General features: G+C 42.2%; 1 protein-coding gene across 8 annotated transcripts in view; it reads left to right on the forward strand.

The window, feature by feature from the left end:
* Positions 1-16,681, forward strand: part of UBR5 (ubiquitin protein ligase E3 component n-recognin 5) — an 85,581-nt gene that overhangs the window by 62,677 nt on the left and 6,223 nt on the right. For 7 of the 8 annotated variants that reach the window (XM_048507412.1, XM_048507411.1, XM_048507413.1 and 4 more), the window contains 13 exons: positions 747-820; positions 1,968-2,140; positions 3,072-3,185; positions 4,197-4,414; positions 5,561-5,681; positions 5,763-5,861; positions 7,481-7,724; positions 10,120-10,234; positions 11,952-12,096; positions 13,093-13,223; positions 14,203-14,263; positions 15,138-15,313; positions 15,493-15,577. In XM_048507412.1, coding sequence (XP_048363369.1) covers positions 747-820; positions 1,968-2,140; positions 3,072-3,185; positions 4,197-4,414; positions 5,561-5,681; positions 5,763-5,861; positions 7,481-7,724; positions 10,120-10,234; positions 11,952-12,096; positions 13,093-13,223; positions 14,203-14,263; positions 15,138-15,313; positions 15,493-15,577 — 1,756 coding nt within the window. The remainder of the gene's footprint in view (positions 1-746; positions 821-1,967; positions 2,141-3,071; positions 3,186-4,196; positions 4,415-5,560; positions 5,682-5,762; positions 5,862-7,480; positions 7,725-10,119; positions 10,235-11,951; positions 12,097-13,092; positions 13,224-14,202; positions 14,264-15,137; positions 15,314-15,492; positions 15,578-16,681) is intronic. The other variant, XM_048507414.1, reaches the window with a different exon arrangement.

Here is a 16,681-nt window from a genome sequence, read left to right on the forward strand (position 1 = left end):
GGTTGCAGCTCATCTATCATTGGTAGAAATGAACTGTTGTGAAGAGACGTTGCCAGTTTCAGAACAGCTAACCTATCAGTTTATGTTCAAGCCCAATTCAGGGTGCTAATATTAATCTTAAATAGTCTGAATAACAGGTGTCAAATTTGCAGCCCTCCAGATGTTATGGACTACAGTTCCCATCATCCCCTGCCAGCATGGTGGTGGCAGGGGATGATAGGAACTGTAGTCCATAACATCTGGAGGGCTGCGAGTTTGACACCTATACTTTATTTTGGAGACTATCTTCATCCACATGTCTGTCTTCTCCCTGCCTGACTTCGAGATCAACTAATGATGCTCAGCTCTAAGTACATGGTTTACAGATTTCCGATTGTTATTTACAAGAACAGGGCATTTCTGACGCATCCCTGTGCAGTGGAACATCTTCTTTCAGAATCTCACAGCTTTTACTGGCTTCCTTTCAGAAGCTAGAAAAGTTATTCTTATTTTTCTGCTTGTTTTAATTCTGTGCATTCACAAGACGTCCTTAACAGTTTATTCTGTAACCTGCTTCAACACAATATGTTTTGAAAGTACGTTCATACTGAATATTTTATGACTGCAGCATGTACAGTTAGGCATCGGATCCTTTTGTGTTAAATGATGAATTGAGCTGATACGATGTTTAAAAAGTAACTTTCTTATATATTATTGTTAAATAAAACTACTGTTTGTCTAAGACGATGTGTCATTTACGTTTTAAGGACCCGGGAGCTCTTGGAACTTGGTCTTGACAATGAAGATTCAGAACATGAAAACGATGATGACACAAATCAAAGTTAGTATTTGTATTATTTGGGGTGGCTGGGAACTGGGTGGCATGAGCCTCTCACATCAGTACCTTGGGACTAGAAAGTTTCATAGAGTTCTTAGAAGTATCAGGCACTGTTCCAATGACAGCATCCTAGGTATCAGTTCACAGATGAGCACTAGACTCACGTTTTTAGTGTCAGTGCTCATTCTTGAATCATACTACACAAAATGCCTTTGGGCTTGTACAGAGTGTTTCTGCTGTCCACTGAAAACTTCACCCTACTTCCAGACGTCTGGATTTATGATAGCAATGGGAGAGAAATGACTTCTGATTAGCCTGATGGGCTCCCTTGAACTACCTCCCTGTTTGCAGAAGGGAAGGCGCTACTTCCAACCACTTTGTGACTGTGCCACCGTTGCATGTAGGAAATTGAAAAGAAAGGAGGAAGTAAAAAAGGAAGTAAGAAAAAGATGAGGAAGATAGTTTTAATCTTCAATAGTCTGAATCCAAGTTATTTTGGAGAATAGCCTCATCCGCAAGACATGGTGACTAAGCAAACAAATGATTTAGAAAAAAAGAAAAAGGGAGGAGAGAGGAGAGGTCGAGGAGGCAGCTGCAAAACCTGCAGTGATTATGTCAGGAAAATATTACAGGGATTTATTTGTATGTGAATTTGGCTTCTACTTTGCTTGGCAATAAATTTGCGCTGTGTTTGTCTTCCCAACAAACCTGTGAGGTGGATCATCATTCCCAGTTACCTGGGGTAGGGGGCGGTGTGTGGTGGTGGTAGGAAGTTGTCTTGCCTCATAATTGCAAAAGCAGAACTTGAACCTCGTCCAAGTGCTGGTAGACTTCAGGTGTACCTGTCATAAAGGTTACTTGGTCGTTCCTCAGTCCGTTTGAGTCTTCAGCAGCAGGATCCACAAACTTGAGCAGGTGAAACGTGCATCCATGCTGCCCAAATATCAGCAGTTATCAAGTAACATGGAAGACCAGGACAACGGATTGTTTCTGTTAATTATGGTATAAAGGGAGACATTCCAAGTTTGATTGGACAAGAGATCTATAGAGAACTTACAATATTTTGATTTTCACATTTTTTTGAAAAAATCTTTCCCCTCCAAAAAAATAGTGATTGTTTGCTTTCTTCCTCCATGCTTCTTCTGTCCAGGTGCTACACTTAATGACAAAGATGATGACTCCCTCCCAGCTGAAACAGGCCAAAATCACCCATTCTTCCGACGGTCAGATTCCATGACGTTTCTTGGCTGTATCCCACCCAATCCTTTCGAAGTTCCCCTTGCAGAGGCTATTCCCCTTGCAGATCAGCCACATCTCTTACAGGTGACATTAGATACCATATAACAACAAAAAAAGAGATTATTCTCTTATTTCCGGTGGTCGTTGCATATATAATGTTCCTGAGTCTTTAATCATGGTTAAGGAATTGGGAGCAATTGCAGTATGTTATGCTTGCCATAGCCCTTGAAGTTTATTCCACCCAAGGTTTTCTGTTAACCAAGGTTTTGAGACTAACTTCAAATCTTAGTTATTAAAATATGGTTAAAGCTAGTACCGATTGGTGCCTTAACCATTGGAATGGGCAGGAGGGAGGGGAGCGTAAGAAAAATTTATACTGGAGAGAAGAATGCATCTTTCTATATATTGTCGAAAGCTTTCATGGCTGAAATCCCTAGGATGCTTTGGGTTTTCCTGATTGTATGGCTGTGTTCCAGTAGTATTTTCTCCTGATGTTTCGCTGGCATCTTAAGAGGATCTGGGGTAGTGTGGATTCTTTCCTGTAAGAGTCCGTGTTTAGGCGATCATAGATATGGTCAGCCAGTGGTGATTTGAAGGTCCTTTTGACTATGAGAAATGATGGAATAGTCCTTGTGCCTCTGCAGCGTAAAAGAAAAGTTAAGGAACAGAGTCGGTGTGCTTTCCTGATCCATAGTTTTTCCAATTGTCTTGGAACAATTTCACCCCGTAGAGATGTTCAGTGTATTGTAGAAAGCTTTCACAGCTGGAATCACTAGGATGCGGTGGGTTTTCCGGGTTGTATGGCCATGTTCCAGTAGTACTTTCTCCTGACATTTTGCCCACATCTGTGGCTGGCAGCTGGCAGCCACAGATGCAAGCGAAACGTCAGGAGACAATACTACTGGAACATGGCCATACAACCCAGAAAACCCACCGCATCGTCTTTCTATGGTTTGCATAGTGACGTTTGCATCTGCTTCAGTGCTGGATAAAATGTGGATTTTTTTTTTAATAGCCAAATGCTAGAAAAGAAGATCTGTTTGGTCGGCCAAGTCAAGGTCTGTATTCATCTTCTGCCAACAGTGGAAAGTGTTTAATGGAAGTGACAGCAGACAGAAACTGTCTTGAGGTATGCATTTTACTATGACACATACCATAGTAAACCTTCCTTCTTCCTCTCCTTTTGGATGTTCTTTCTGTTATGCTGTGTGTGTATGTGCATCCATGAAATGCCCTTGCTGAAAGAACAAGGAAATCACCACGATGTTTTCTCCAGGCTCTGGGATGGCCATTGCAGTAGCCAGAGAAAAGGTCACATACCTAAGCACAAACTGCCACTATTCTCTGAGCGAGCGAGCATATATTCAGTACCATTCTGGTTTCGTCTTCAAGCACAATGTAAATAGTGACAGTTCAAACTTCTTAAAAAATATTTTACGAACTCCCATCCATTTTTAAAATTACAACTGAGCATTTTTCACCTATTTCCGTTCATTCACAGAAATGAATATGGGTATGCACACAAAATTCAGTTCCTAATAACATAGATCTAAGAAAGAGAGTTAGGAGCCCCATGGTGCAGGGGTAAGCTGCAGTACTGCACTCAAAAGCTGTCCTAACAACCTGAGTTTGATCCCAGCAGAAGTCAGTTCCACGTAGCCCGGCTTAAGGTTGACTCAGCCTTCCATCCTTTTGAGGTCTGTAAGATGAGTACCCAGATTGCTGGGGGTAAAGTGTAGACAACTGGGGAAGACAGTAGTAAACCACCCTGTAAACAAAGTCTGCCCAGTAAACGTCATGATGTGATGTCACTCCATAAGCCAGTAATGACCCGGTGCTTGCACGGGGAACTACCGTTACCTTGTAAGAGAGTGCATGCTTGCTCTTGCAGAATTTTTGTCCTGGCAGATTCCAGATTGCTTTTGGAGTACTTTCATTTGTTTGGAATAGTGTTCTGAAGTTTTATCATATTAAGTGGAAATACGTATTCATAAAAAGATCTTTAGTTCTGCTAAAATAGTTGGACTAATTGGTTTCCAGCACTCTGGTTTAACTGGTTTGAAGGGTTTGATTATTAAGGCTGTACCAACGATAGTGTAGCAGTCCTTGCTTACGCAGTTTAATTTCATCTTCACTTTAGGTTCTTCCAACAAAAATGTCTTATGCAGCCAATTTAAAAAATGTCATGAGCATGCAGAATCGACAGAAGAAGGAGGAACAGCAAAATGCCCCATCAGAAGAATCTGAGGGTTCGAAGCCTGGTCCTTCGGCCCACGATCTGGCAGCACAGCTGAAAAGCAGTTTACTGGCAGAGATTGGGCTGACTGAAAGTGAAGGTCCACCTCTGACATCATTCAGGTATTGTGAAATAGAGACTTCTTTTCTTTCCTGCTTCCTGTGGCAGTCACTCTGCTGTCCTTCTCCTCTGTTCTGTATCGCTCAGAGTAACAGCCCAAAGTGGCTGGCTCCATGGGGTTGGCCCCAACTGCAGATGAGAGAGGCAAAAAGGAAGTGACCTACCCTATACTCGCGTATAAGCCGAATTTTTCAGCCCTGTTTAAAGGCTGAGAAAAGCCCCCTCGGCTTATACGCGAGTCACCATTTTCTATCCATCACAAGGAGGCTAGGGGCGGGGCCGGGACAACCTCCCTGCCACCTAGAAGCTGCTTGTTGCTGCCCTCCTTCTGGGAGGGTGAAGGGGAAACCCCGAGGCACCCTGGCTGGCAGGGAGGCACCCTGGGAGGCAGAGGGAGCTCCTTATTTGGGCAGTGACATCGGGGGGGTCACTGCCCAAATAAGGAACTCTCTCTGCCTGCTAGCTGGGTTTGACAAAGGCTTATACCTAAGTCAATAAGTTTTCCCAGGTTTGGGCAGTAAAATTAGGTGCCTTGGCTTATACACGGGTCGACTTATACACAAGTATATATGGTAATTTCATATGGAGATTTGCATCTTAATTCTGGTCTTCGGTAGGCGAGTAATACTTGACTGGAACTACAGTGAAACCTCGGTTTTCACTGGTAATCCGTCAGTCGACACTCGGTGAAAACTGAAACTGGTGAAAACCGAAGCTATGCCGTTTGCACATGCGCTACACAAACAGAGCAGCAAATTTACGCAAAAAGTGTATATTTATGCAAATAGTGTAGCAAATTTACGCAAAAAAGTGTAAATTTATGCAAACGGCTTAGCCGAAAACTGAGGCGCCTGGCAAAAACCGAAGCAAAAAAAGGCCGGGGGCAACCGGCAAAAACTGAAACGGACGAAAACCGAAGGCGAAGATTACTGAGGTTCCACTGTACTGCTGTTGATCATCTGAAGTGAAGTGGCAAAGCTGACGTAGCATTTCTAACAATCTTGAGGTGGGTTGGGGGAAGAATTCTGTGTATTCCAAATGTGTTACTTGCTCATATTAAAATTTACTGCTTTAGGAAACAGGTACCGTTACCTTTTAATAGATGACAGTAAAAAAAACAACACAACCCTTTTTATTCTGTTTTTTAGGCCACAGTGTAGTTTCATGGGCATGGTTATTTCCCACGACATGCTGCTTGGACGTTGGCGCCTTTCTCTAGAATTATTTGGCAGAGTGTTCATGGAAGACGTGGGAGCAGAACCAGGATCGGTATATGTTTTTCCTTAAATGGAGATTGCTTGGTTGTTTTGTGTGGAGTTTCTGATATTAATGCCAAACTTCTCTCTGTAGATCTTGACTGAATTAGGTGGCTTTGAAGTAAAGGAATCCAAATTCCGCAGAGAAATGGAAAAACTTCGAAACCAGCAATCTAGGGATTTAACGCTAGAGGTAATTTTTTGCTTTTATGTTTATTTAAAAGGTGATCTATACTGGAACAGCCTGTCGCTCACATTCCAATGAAATATCTGTACATTTGATCGTCTAGCAATCTTACTTTTATGTTTCAGGCTATTAAATCTTGAGAAACCTGAGCAGTCTGTTTTGTGCCGTAGATCTGCTGGGTTGAGGAAATGTTTTCCTCATGGTACTTGCTCGCCATCAGCTATCCAAGCTGTGTACCAAAAACCCAGCCTAGGCCTACCGAGAAAAGAATTTATCCTGCTTAACAATTGAAAGCAACTATTAACCCCTGCCCAGAGTTGGAAAAGGCAGACTGGGTTTAGCACTCTTTAAACCACAAAGAAAGTTTATTTGGGCATACATTGAAGCAACACTGGAGTTCCAGTGTTTGATTGTCATTTATCCTCAGCATTTATCCTTTTTTTAATTTAAAATTTTAAAACAATCTTTTATTTAGAAACATAATTAAAACACATCCCAAAATTTATATTTATTTATTTATTTTATTTATACTTTAAATATAGTATATATTTATAGCCCCCCACGGAGGGCTCAGGGTGGCATCTAACACAGTGAATACATAACAACAATTAATGTATGATATTAAAACCAATAACACAAGATTCGAATAAAATCAATAAATTCAGAATTTAAAACTCAGATGGCGAGTTTTAGCAAAGTTGCAAGCCTCAATGAAAAATATCCAAGAATAACTAAATATTACATATCTCATTCTTAATGCAACAGAGATTAATCTCTTCTGACTTCAGAAGCTTATTTTTATCTCGCATATTAAATTATTGCTAAAATAAAACTTTGACGGGCTTCTCCTTCAGTCCTTTTAAGGCTACTACATAAAGAAGATCAAAACAAATCAACTAACAACAAAATTATTGGAACAATTATTAGCCTTACCTACATCCAAAGAGAAAAACACTTATAGGAACAATTATCAGTCTGTTATAACCCTTACTGGGCCTGATAACACAGTATATTAAACATTAATTGTTCATTGTCACTTTTAACCTCATTTTAGTATTCAACTGGTGAAATATTTACATCGTTTTCCTTAGAAACAAATATAGTCCACAGATGCCAGTTTTTGATATAGATCTCTGAAGGCATTAACAATCTGATGAGCACATTTGTCCATCACAAATAATGGTTGGACTTTTGCTTTCTATTCATCTGGCGAGGGAAGACGATCTGATTTCCAGTGTTAATTTATATAATCTTATTGATAGTTCAAGACTTGGCAATTACAACCCAATCTCACATCTCTTGCTTTTTTTGGAGGGGAGGGGGAGGTAACATTAATATAGCTTCTAAGCTCATAATCCATATTCTGTCTTCCTGAAAGAGAAGAATGGGCATTTGTTGAACTTATAAGTGATCTGATGAACTTTGCTCTAATACAGCTGGATTTTGTGGTTATGTCAGACATTACATGAACGTTCAGTTTTGCTGAAGCTTGGCTGTTATTGCTGATAGGTAGAATTCTAGGTGTCCATATATGGTTGGGGCTGGGCTTGGTGGTGGGGAATAACTTTTGATTCGCCTGGTGGTTTCTGCGGAAGCTTAAGATCCTGTTCTTACATGTCTACTAGGTTGATCGAGATAGAGATCTTCTCATTCAGCAAACAATGAGACAGCTCAACAACCACTTTGGTCGCAGATGTGCTACAACTCCAATGGCAGTCCACAGGGTAAAAGTTACCTTTAAGGATGAACCAGGTGAAGGCAGTGGTGTAGCACGAAGCTTTTATACAGCTATTGCACAAGCTTTTTTGTCAAACGAGAAGCTGCCAAATCTAGATTGTATCCAAAATGCCAACAAGGGAACACATACAAGTAAGTGTCAGCGCATGCATTGTACAACAGAAACTTCTAAGGAGTTAGATAGCAGTGGTTATTACATCACTAACTTGTTCTTGCTGTGTTTACAAGCTAACCAAGCACTCTTCACCTCTCAGTGAAATCTGTTTGCTCAGAGTTACTTTCATCTTGGACAGTTAATTGAAACAGTTACTGAAAAGTTGCATCAATTGCTTTTTAAAAGAGGACAGGAGTTAAAATCTCCTGTATAAGATGTAATTCATACACTCATGTTGATTGACTTTCTTACAAGTGTTGATTATCTCATATTTAGTTAAGAGCCAATCACTTATCCGACTGATCGTGGTTATGATAAAACAGATTTAGAAGATATGATTGATCTTTTTCTAAAGTCCTACCTAGGTTTAGTTTTCCGTTCATTGAATCTCCTCAGTTTGTTTTCAGACACTACACTCTGTCTCACAAAAAGAACCAAGGGTGGTCAGTAGTGGTGAGGCAGAAGCGTGTGTGTGTTTCTGCAGTAGAAAATAGTCCCAAAGGACTATGAGCAGGTGGATAAGCGGTGAGTTGGGGGAAGGGAGCAAGCCTGGCTTGGTATATGGGCCAGGGGATGGGTGCGTGGGAATGGGGAGGCCACTGTCCTGTCCTGCCAGCATGGCTTGCTGTTTGGGGTGGGGGGAACATTGCAGGGGGAAGGGGCTTGGGAGGGCTGGTGCCAGGGCTGCTGCTGTCCCATGGGACCCGGTTTGGTGTTTTGGGAGGGGGGCTTGGGAGGGCTTGTGCCAGTGGCCTGCCAGGCTCAGCTTGGTGTTTGGGTTGGGGGGGGGGCTCTGGTGCTGGACCTGGTAGGCAGCTGGACCTGGGAGGGCAGCTGCCACTACTCTGCTGGGCCCAGCTTGGTGTTTGGGACAGTGGAGCAGCCCGTCAGGCCCAGCTTGGTGTTTGAGACAGGAGGAAAGTTGGAGGGGGCTTAAGGGAGCTGGTGCTGGGTCCGACTGGGCAGCTTATTTCTTTTGGTGAGACAGAGTATAGTTCAACAAAGGGATAATAGCTCTGAGATGCATTGGCAATGCAATACAGATCTAAGTATCACAAGCATTTTGATAATAACCTAATAGCTGCATATGAGATTATGTTTGGTGGCTGAATTTACTATTACATAGCAGCAGAGGCATAGCGAGGCAGCCCTGGGCAAACTGTAGTCCTGGGCAAAACCTGAGTTGGATGCACCCCCCCCCCCAATGGGCGGCCACTCCACCACGACCAATTTTTTTTTGCACCAGGACATTGGTGCCAGCAGGCGGTGCATTTTTAGACATATCAGCACCACAATTTCAGCATATCATCAGGGGACTGTCCTTATGCTACTCCCCAAGTTTGGTGAGGTTTGGTTCAAGGAGTCCAAAGTTATGGACTCCCAAAGGGGGTGCCCCATCCCCCATTGTTTCCAATGGGAGCTAATAGGAGATGGGGGCTACAGTTTTGAGGATCCATAACTTTGGCCCCCCTGAACCAAACTGCACCAAACCTGGGGGGTATCATCAGGGCAGTCTCCTGATGAGACCCTGAAAGTTTTGAGGCTGTGCCTTCAGAAATGCCCCCCCCCCCAGCCTGCAACCCCCATGGACAGCAATACAGAAAACTCAATGCAGAACAAAGATTCTTGGGCAAATTTATGGGATGTTCCTGCAGGGTAGCCATTTTTGGATGTATCGGCACCAAAATTTCAGGGGTATCATCTGGGGAAACTATCCTTATGGTGCACCTCCAAAGGTTTGAGATGCAATGTTTGGTTCTTAAGGGGGTCCAAAGTTATGGACCCTCAAAGGGGGTGCCCCATCCCCCATTCTTTGCTAAGGAGATGGGGGCTACCCTTTGAGGGTCCATAACTTTGGACCCCCAGAACCGAACTGCACCAAACTTGGGGGGGTGCCATCATCTCCAGATGATACCCTTAAATTTTGGTGCCGATACATCCAAAAATGCACCCCCTGCAGGAACATCCTAGAAATTTGCCCAAGAATCTTTGTTCTGCATTGAGTTTTCTGCATTGCTGTCAATGGGGGTTGCAGGCTGTGGGGGGCACATTTTGATGCCCCCCACAAGGTGATGCCCTGGGCAGCTGCCCACCTTGTCCAATGGGCATTATGCCAGTGCATAGCAGTAGTGACATTGTGGATCTTTGTGGGACTCTGAATAACTGATTGTAAGGGCTGACTTGCTATCTCACTGACAGCTAACAATGAAGGCTTGGGAAATTTTCCGTAGTTGAGGCTAAGGAAGGCTTCCAAATAAAGCCTCTAAAACATCTGTGTTTGAACACAATGGTGATGATTTCATAATATTTGTGTATAAATATTGATGTACAAATATTGATGTATAAGTTTTGCAACTTTGCCTTCCCCATCAGGTCTCATGCAGAGATTACGGAATAGAGGGGAAAGAGATCGGGAAAGAGAGCGTGAAAGAGAAATGAGGAGAAATAGCAGCGGCTTGCGAACTGGCTCTCGGCGGGACAGGGACAGGTAAGTAATTTTAAAAATATTTATTTATTTATTCGTTTTTTTACCTCACGCAGTCCTGACAAGTAGGGCTTCCAACAAAAACCTCACACAGTTAAAATATATACATACATTAAAACCTCAATTTATAAACGCCAGTGGTATCTTCAACACAATAAGGAGGAGCAATCAGAACAGGCAGTTATACTCTTAATAGGAAAAGGAAAAAACAATGATACAGCAGTAAACGATTAAGGGAAAGAAAGGGAAGAAAAGCCGTCAAGATAGAAACCATTGCTGCCTTCTGCCATAAGCCTGGCAGAACATCTCCGTCTTATAGGCCTTGCAGAATTACATCAGGGCCCGGGTCTCACTTGAAAGAGAGTTCCACCAGGCCAAGGCCGGAAAGCCAGCCTGGTGTAGTGGTTAAGAGCAGGTGGATTCTAATTGGAGAACTGGGTTTGATTCCCCACTCCTCCACCTGAGTGGCAGACGCTTATCTGGTGAACCAGATGTGTTTCCACACTCCTACATTCCTGCTGGGTGACTTTGGGCTAGTCACAGTTCATTCAGAACTCTCTCAGCCCCACCTCCCTCACAAGGTGTCTGTTGTGGGTAGAGGAAGGGAAAGGAGCTTGTAACCACCTTGAGTCTCCTTACAGGAGAGAAAGGTGGGGTATAAATCCAAACTCTTTTTCTACTCTGTCTCTGGTCGAGGACAGCTGGATGATTTTTGGGCCAGGAGCTGCCAGTAAGTATTCTGATGAGCAAACCATTCTTTGGGGGGAATATTGGAAGAGACATTAAGAAGAATGTCTAAAAATTAGAACCAATAATTATTGGGTGTTACTTTTATTAAGTAAGAGGCTGCTAGTCCTTTTTTCATCTACACCCAATAGCTGCTGTTTACATTTCTTGACAACTGTGTAGTGTTTGATTTGATACATATTTGATACATTTAGGCTGTGCATTTATATCCTGCTATTCTAATAAAAATGTCTGTCTACAACAGAACTAATTATGAAAATCAGTTCACTATATCAGCAGCAGATGTATGCATTAATAACTCTAATCTCATTTCCATTGCCATCTGGCGGATCCATTTCACTTACAGTGGTGCCTTCCCTTTAGCAGTCGTGCTTCTTACATCAGGAAAATGTTCCTTGCACCAGAGGAAAACATCTGCTATAATGGATTTACGCAATCCACCTTATTGTCTTTAGATCAGGTTTCACAGTTGAGATTTAGAAAGTGATATCTAGGAAACTAGTGATACCATTGTTGTGATCAGATGTGAAAGGATGATCCTGTTATCTTTTAACACAGGTGTATCAAACATGTGGCCTGGGGGCCAGATACGGCCTCTTCAAGGGGCTTATCAGACCCACAACCAGCTGAGGCAATTCCCACCCCCACCCCACCCCATTGCTGATCGGGCCTAGCAAGCCCAGCAAATGGGGGCTTGGCTCAGCTGGCTTATGGCCTGATAAGCATTTTGTGATGCTCAAGGCAGCCACCCCACTCCTGCTGTGGGCTCACCAGTTCCCCCCCACCCCACCCCGGTGCCATTCTGGGGCCAGCCCAGCGAGGGTCTGGCCTGACCAAGTCACATTTATGTCATATCCAGCCCTCTTAACAAATGAGTTTGACACCCCTGTCTTAACATAATAAAAAAGTATGTTGGTCCTGGAATATGGCTCTGTAAAGTCACAGATGATTTCTGATAACATTTTTTTAAAAGGGACTTTAGAAGGCAACTCTCGATTGACACCAGACCCTTCCGACCTGCATCAGAAGGGAATCCCAGCGATGACCCCGATCCTCTTCCCGCGCATCGGCAGGCCCTGGGTGAAAGACTTTATCCCCGTGTACAAGCAATGCAACCTGTAAGCTTAACCTGCCTTGTTCGTTTTTGTTATATCCTGAACATTTGCTGGTGTGCTGTGTTGAATCATAAATGACTTGGGTATATTTGTGCAAGTTCTTGTCTTGTGCAAGTTCTTGGCTTGTTCTTTTTCTCTGCAGCTGTGTGACTAATACATAAAATGTGTTTGAATAAATATGCAGCAAACCTTTATCTAGCACTTAGTTACCCAGAATGCTCAGTTTACTAACATTGCCCTGTTTGCAAGTCCTGTCCCCTCAGCCAGCATATGCCTTTGTCTTCGGGCACATGAGGCGGGTCTCATTCCTGTTGGCCAGCTTGAGGCCTCTGACTGTTGCTGAGCTTCTGACATCTTGTGCCGCCAGCTGACATACTGCTTGGATGCCTTTTTCCCATTCAGCTACCAAACATACTGCTCTGGGCAAGGAGCAGCACAGAGCCATAGTTACATTGTCCAACATAGTGGATTAATCTGCAACCCCCACTCCCCATGAGTAGTGTATAACAAAGGTTTTAGTATACTGTGATATGAAGATTTCTGCTTCTGCCCCACAATATGTTGCAAATGTTCAGCTCCGAGGACCCAAAACTCTTCTATGCCATGGATTTCCTAGTTGATTCCAATGGAGAGAAAAAAATCTCCATGCATGTAAAGAGATCTATGAACTAAGTTTAGTTCTTTTTAGTTCAAGTCTTTATTGTTTGAGCCATTGGCTATAACAATACAGAAATACATGCAGTTAAAACAGTATGAACTAAGTTGTCGTCTTAATTTAAGTGAGCCATGAAATGAGCACAGAGTATCTGGGTGTATGACTGGGCTGTCAATCAATGGCTTTATGGTTTCTCAGACACTATGCGGTGAATCTAGGGATTATTTTTTGTTGGTGGCTGGACTCCTTCCACTGGAGGAGGGGACTCGGCCATTGTATCCAACCCATAATTACCAAATAAATATGGAAGTTGAAACTTAAGGTATTCAATTCTTTGTGTCCAGGCATTTGCAAGCAAGATCACAGGCATGCTGTTGGAACTGTCTCCTGCTCAGCTGCTTCTCTTGCTGGCCAGTGAAGATTCCCTTCGAGCAAGAGTGGACGAGGCCATGGAGCTCATTATAGCACATGGAAGGTATACTAACATCAGAGCAGATTCCGAGCTACCCCGGGAAGCTTAGAAACATATTTTAGGCTTTAAACTCCTGATGGAAGACAAGCACCAGATCTTGTGCACAGAGAACTTCTGGGTCTTAGGGGGAAGGTTGTTTTTTGAACCTTAATTTTCCCCACAGGAGAAAGGTTTTTCTGAATATTCAGAGTTTCTAAAACAATAGATTTGTGTTGTAAGGGAAGCTCGTAAACACTGCTGCTATTGTAGTTTGACAGCCTGCATGTTTTTAGGAAGAATGGTAAGACTTAGTACAGTGGTTCTCAACCTTCCTAATGCCGCGACCCCTCATGTTATGGTGACCCCCAACCATAAAATTGGTGTATATATAAAATATATAAAGACCGTTTTCCGTTGGTCTTAGGCGACCCCTGTGAATGGGTCGTTCGACCCCCAAAGGGGTCCCGACCCCCAGGTTGAGAACCACTGACTTAGTACAATTCTCGGGTACATAACGAGGAGGGTTCAGGACTGTTTACATTTGAGAAGAAATGGTAAGTGTTCAATGAGATGCATGAGAACTGAGAAAAATCTAGGAATTGATAAGAATGTGACGGTTAATGAAGTTTGGTGTTTGATTTAAAACAAATCCCTGGGAATCTATAACATGCTTTTGCCTTATTTGCCAACGTTGGAAACCTTAAACAATAAAGCATCTATTTGTTTAATGTGGATGAGTTGAAAGGATTGTTCAGTTTTAAGCTTGAATTCAATATTTTGGACTTCCAAATTCTGTATCTTCAGGTGTTGACTACAGGGTAGGACTAGGTAGGATAAGTGTGTATTTCTTCTCTACACTTGAAATAATTAGCAAAAATTAATTAAGAGTTTTCAAGATTGAATGAGAACATTTTTCTTTAGAAACTGAAGGTACCTTTTGATCATGAAGCTGGTGTTTTGGGCTGTAGTTGTCTCTCATGGATGTTTTCTTTTATCCTCAAAGGGAAAATGGGGCTGACAGCATCTTAGACCTTGGATTGTTGGATTCTTCAGATAAAGTACAGGTAAAACATCCGTTTCACTTTTGTTGTGGGGCAGGGAACGTACAAAACTGTTGGCTTGTCTTTTCATTAGATTCCTGGGTATTGAACTGATATATTCAAAATATTTATTCTTGGCCTTATCTTCTCACACTAGGGTTGCCAGAGAAATTATTGCAGGATTTGAGATCTAAAAGAAAACAGCAGATTGAAATATTAGAATATTAGAAATTATAAATAGTTCTATTTTAAATAGATACATGAACCTAGAATGGATTAGAATTCAACAATGAGAAAGCGGGAAGTCATTATTTGGTTATTTTTCTTTCTTTAATTTCATATTCTTGTTTTGTATTGATGTGGAAGGGGTGTATATGGAAGCGTTAATGTTTATTTTTGTTCTTTCGTATGTTGAAGAAATAAAAAAGGTGGGGAAAATGAGGGTTGCCATCCTCCAGATAGAGCCTGGAGATCTTCCAGAATTACAACTGATTCTCTAGGCTACAGTGATCAGTTTTCCTGCAGAAAACAGATGCTTTGAAACTTGAACTGTATGGCATCCTATCCCTGCTGGTGTCCTTTTCCTCTCCAAGCTCTGCATCCACAGGCTTCACCCCCCGCCCCCCCCCCCCCCAATCTTCAGATATTTCCTAACTCAGACTCAAGGCCACTTTAAAACAACAGCAAAAGCTCCAAGGACACAAAACACCATATGAAAAGCATGACCTGACCAACCTTTCTGGTTTAAGTTTAAAAATTAAAACAAAAGCAGTTGTCTGCATGATTTTGATGTTTCTAAATTTAATACAGAACTTTTTTAGCTTTGAAGAAGATTTCAAGTTGCTTAAATAAAACAGAATTTAACACCCTCTTTTTCTGTTTTTCTTCCCCCTAAAAGGAAAATAGAAAACGGCACGGTTCCAGTCGCAGCGTAGTGGATATGGAATTAGATGATACTGATGATGGTGACGACAATGCGCCGCTATTCTATCAACCTGGAAAGCGTGGTTTCTATACTCCCAGGCCTGGCAAAAACACGGAAGCCAGGTTAAATTGTTTCAGAAATATTGGCAGGTGAAGTATTCTCTAGCTTTTGGATATTACTGTTTTGAGTGAAATGTGAAAATGCATGTCTGCCCCCACGATCATTGGTCAGATACTTAGAATAATATGCAATTACAGCAATTTCCATTAAGATTTCTCATTTTCAGCATTTCTTTTTTGTACAATAAACCTTCTCTGTTGCTTCTCAGAATTCTAGGGTTGTGCTTACTTCAGAATGAACTTTGTCCAATCACATTAAATCGGCATGTAATCAAGGTGCTCCTTGGCAGAAAGGTATGTATTACTATGGGAGTTTAATTGCATTGCACATTTTTAAAAATTCACTGAATCAAGATTACGTGTACGTTAATCTGGTCAAAATAATCAGACAAACTCTCTGTTATTTGAAAGTATTGCAGCACAGCAAAGACTGTCTTTATGGGATACTGGCACAATTTACCTCTCTGCACTGGCATGTATCCCCTCTTTTCCCACTTGTGTGGACAGGAGAGCAGTGATCCCCAGCATGGCACCTGTGGGCACAATCACACTCAGCAATGGGACTCCTGATGCCCAGTTGCTTCTTCCCCAGTGTATATAGCCAATCCTGGCTTTCCTCTGCCTCATAGGAGAAGGAGGTGCTTCACAGGAAAAACCCAGGAGCCATCATCTTTACCTTTGGAAACAGCAATGTTCTGTCAGTGTTCTTAAAGTTCTAAAAGTGCCCACAGTCTTAGTATGATTGGTTACCCCTGCTGGAGAACATTGTCTTAGCCTGAGCATATTTGGAAGCTGTATGGCCTATAAGCTGTTCATTTACCACTGGACCTCCTGGACACAAATCTTCCCAGTAAAAGACTCAGTTGCCTGGTTCATTTCAGCAGTAGAGAAGGATAATAGTGTGGTGAAAGAGGTGCAGGAAGACACAATTTGTGGAACATGCTCTACATTTTAAGACAAGTTCACAATTGATCAGAGAACAATATTTGCCTTGCCAGATTGGATCCTTCTTTCATAAATAGCCAAGGGGAAAGATTGCTACATTTTCTTATGGCATAGAATGACATAGTGAAATGATGAAAATGTCTTGACATTTTAAAAGTGGTAGAAAGCCATTGACTGTATTTATACATCACCGCAAACCGCAAACATGTATTTATACATCACCGCAAACATGCATTTTGTCATGCCCATGCACACCTTTCCGTTTTTTCCCCTTCTCTCAAAATTCAATTTCTGTAGAGGAAACAAACTCCAGTTTGCCCAGGTGTCTGCATTCAGGTGTCTCTGCAAACTGGAATTTTTTTTTGCAGTTTTCCCAAGTCAGGAACCTTTAATTGTGCTCTGAGCGAGTTGAGGAGCAAGGAAATGCACAGCAGTGGAACATATCTGTATTAT

The sequence above is a fragment of the Sphaerodactylus townsendi genome, linkage group LG09 (assembly GCF_021028975.2).
Source record: "Sphaerodactylus townsendi isolate TG3544 linkage group LG09, MPM_Stown_v2.3, whole genome shotgun sequence".
Taxonomy (NCBI): domain Eukaryota; kingdom Metazoa; phylum Chordata; class Lepidosauria; order Squamata; family Sphaerodactylidae; genus Sphaerodactylus; species Sphaerodactylus townsendi.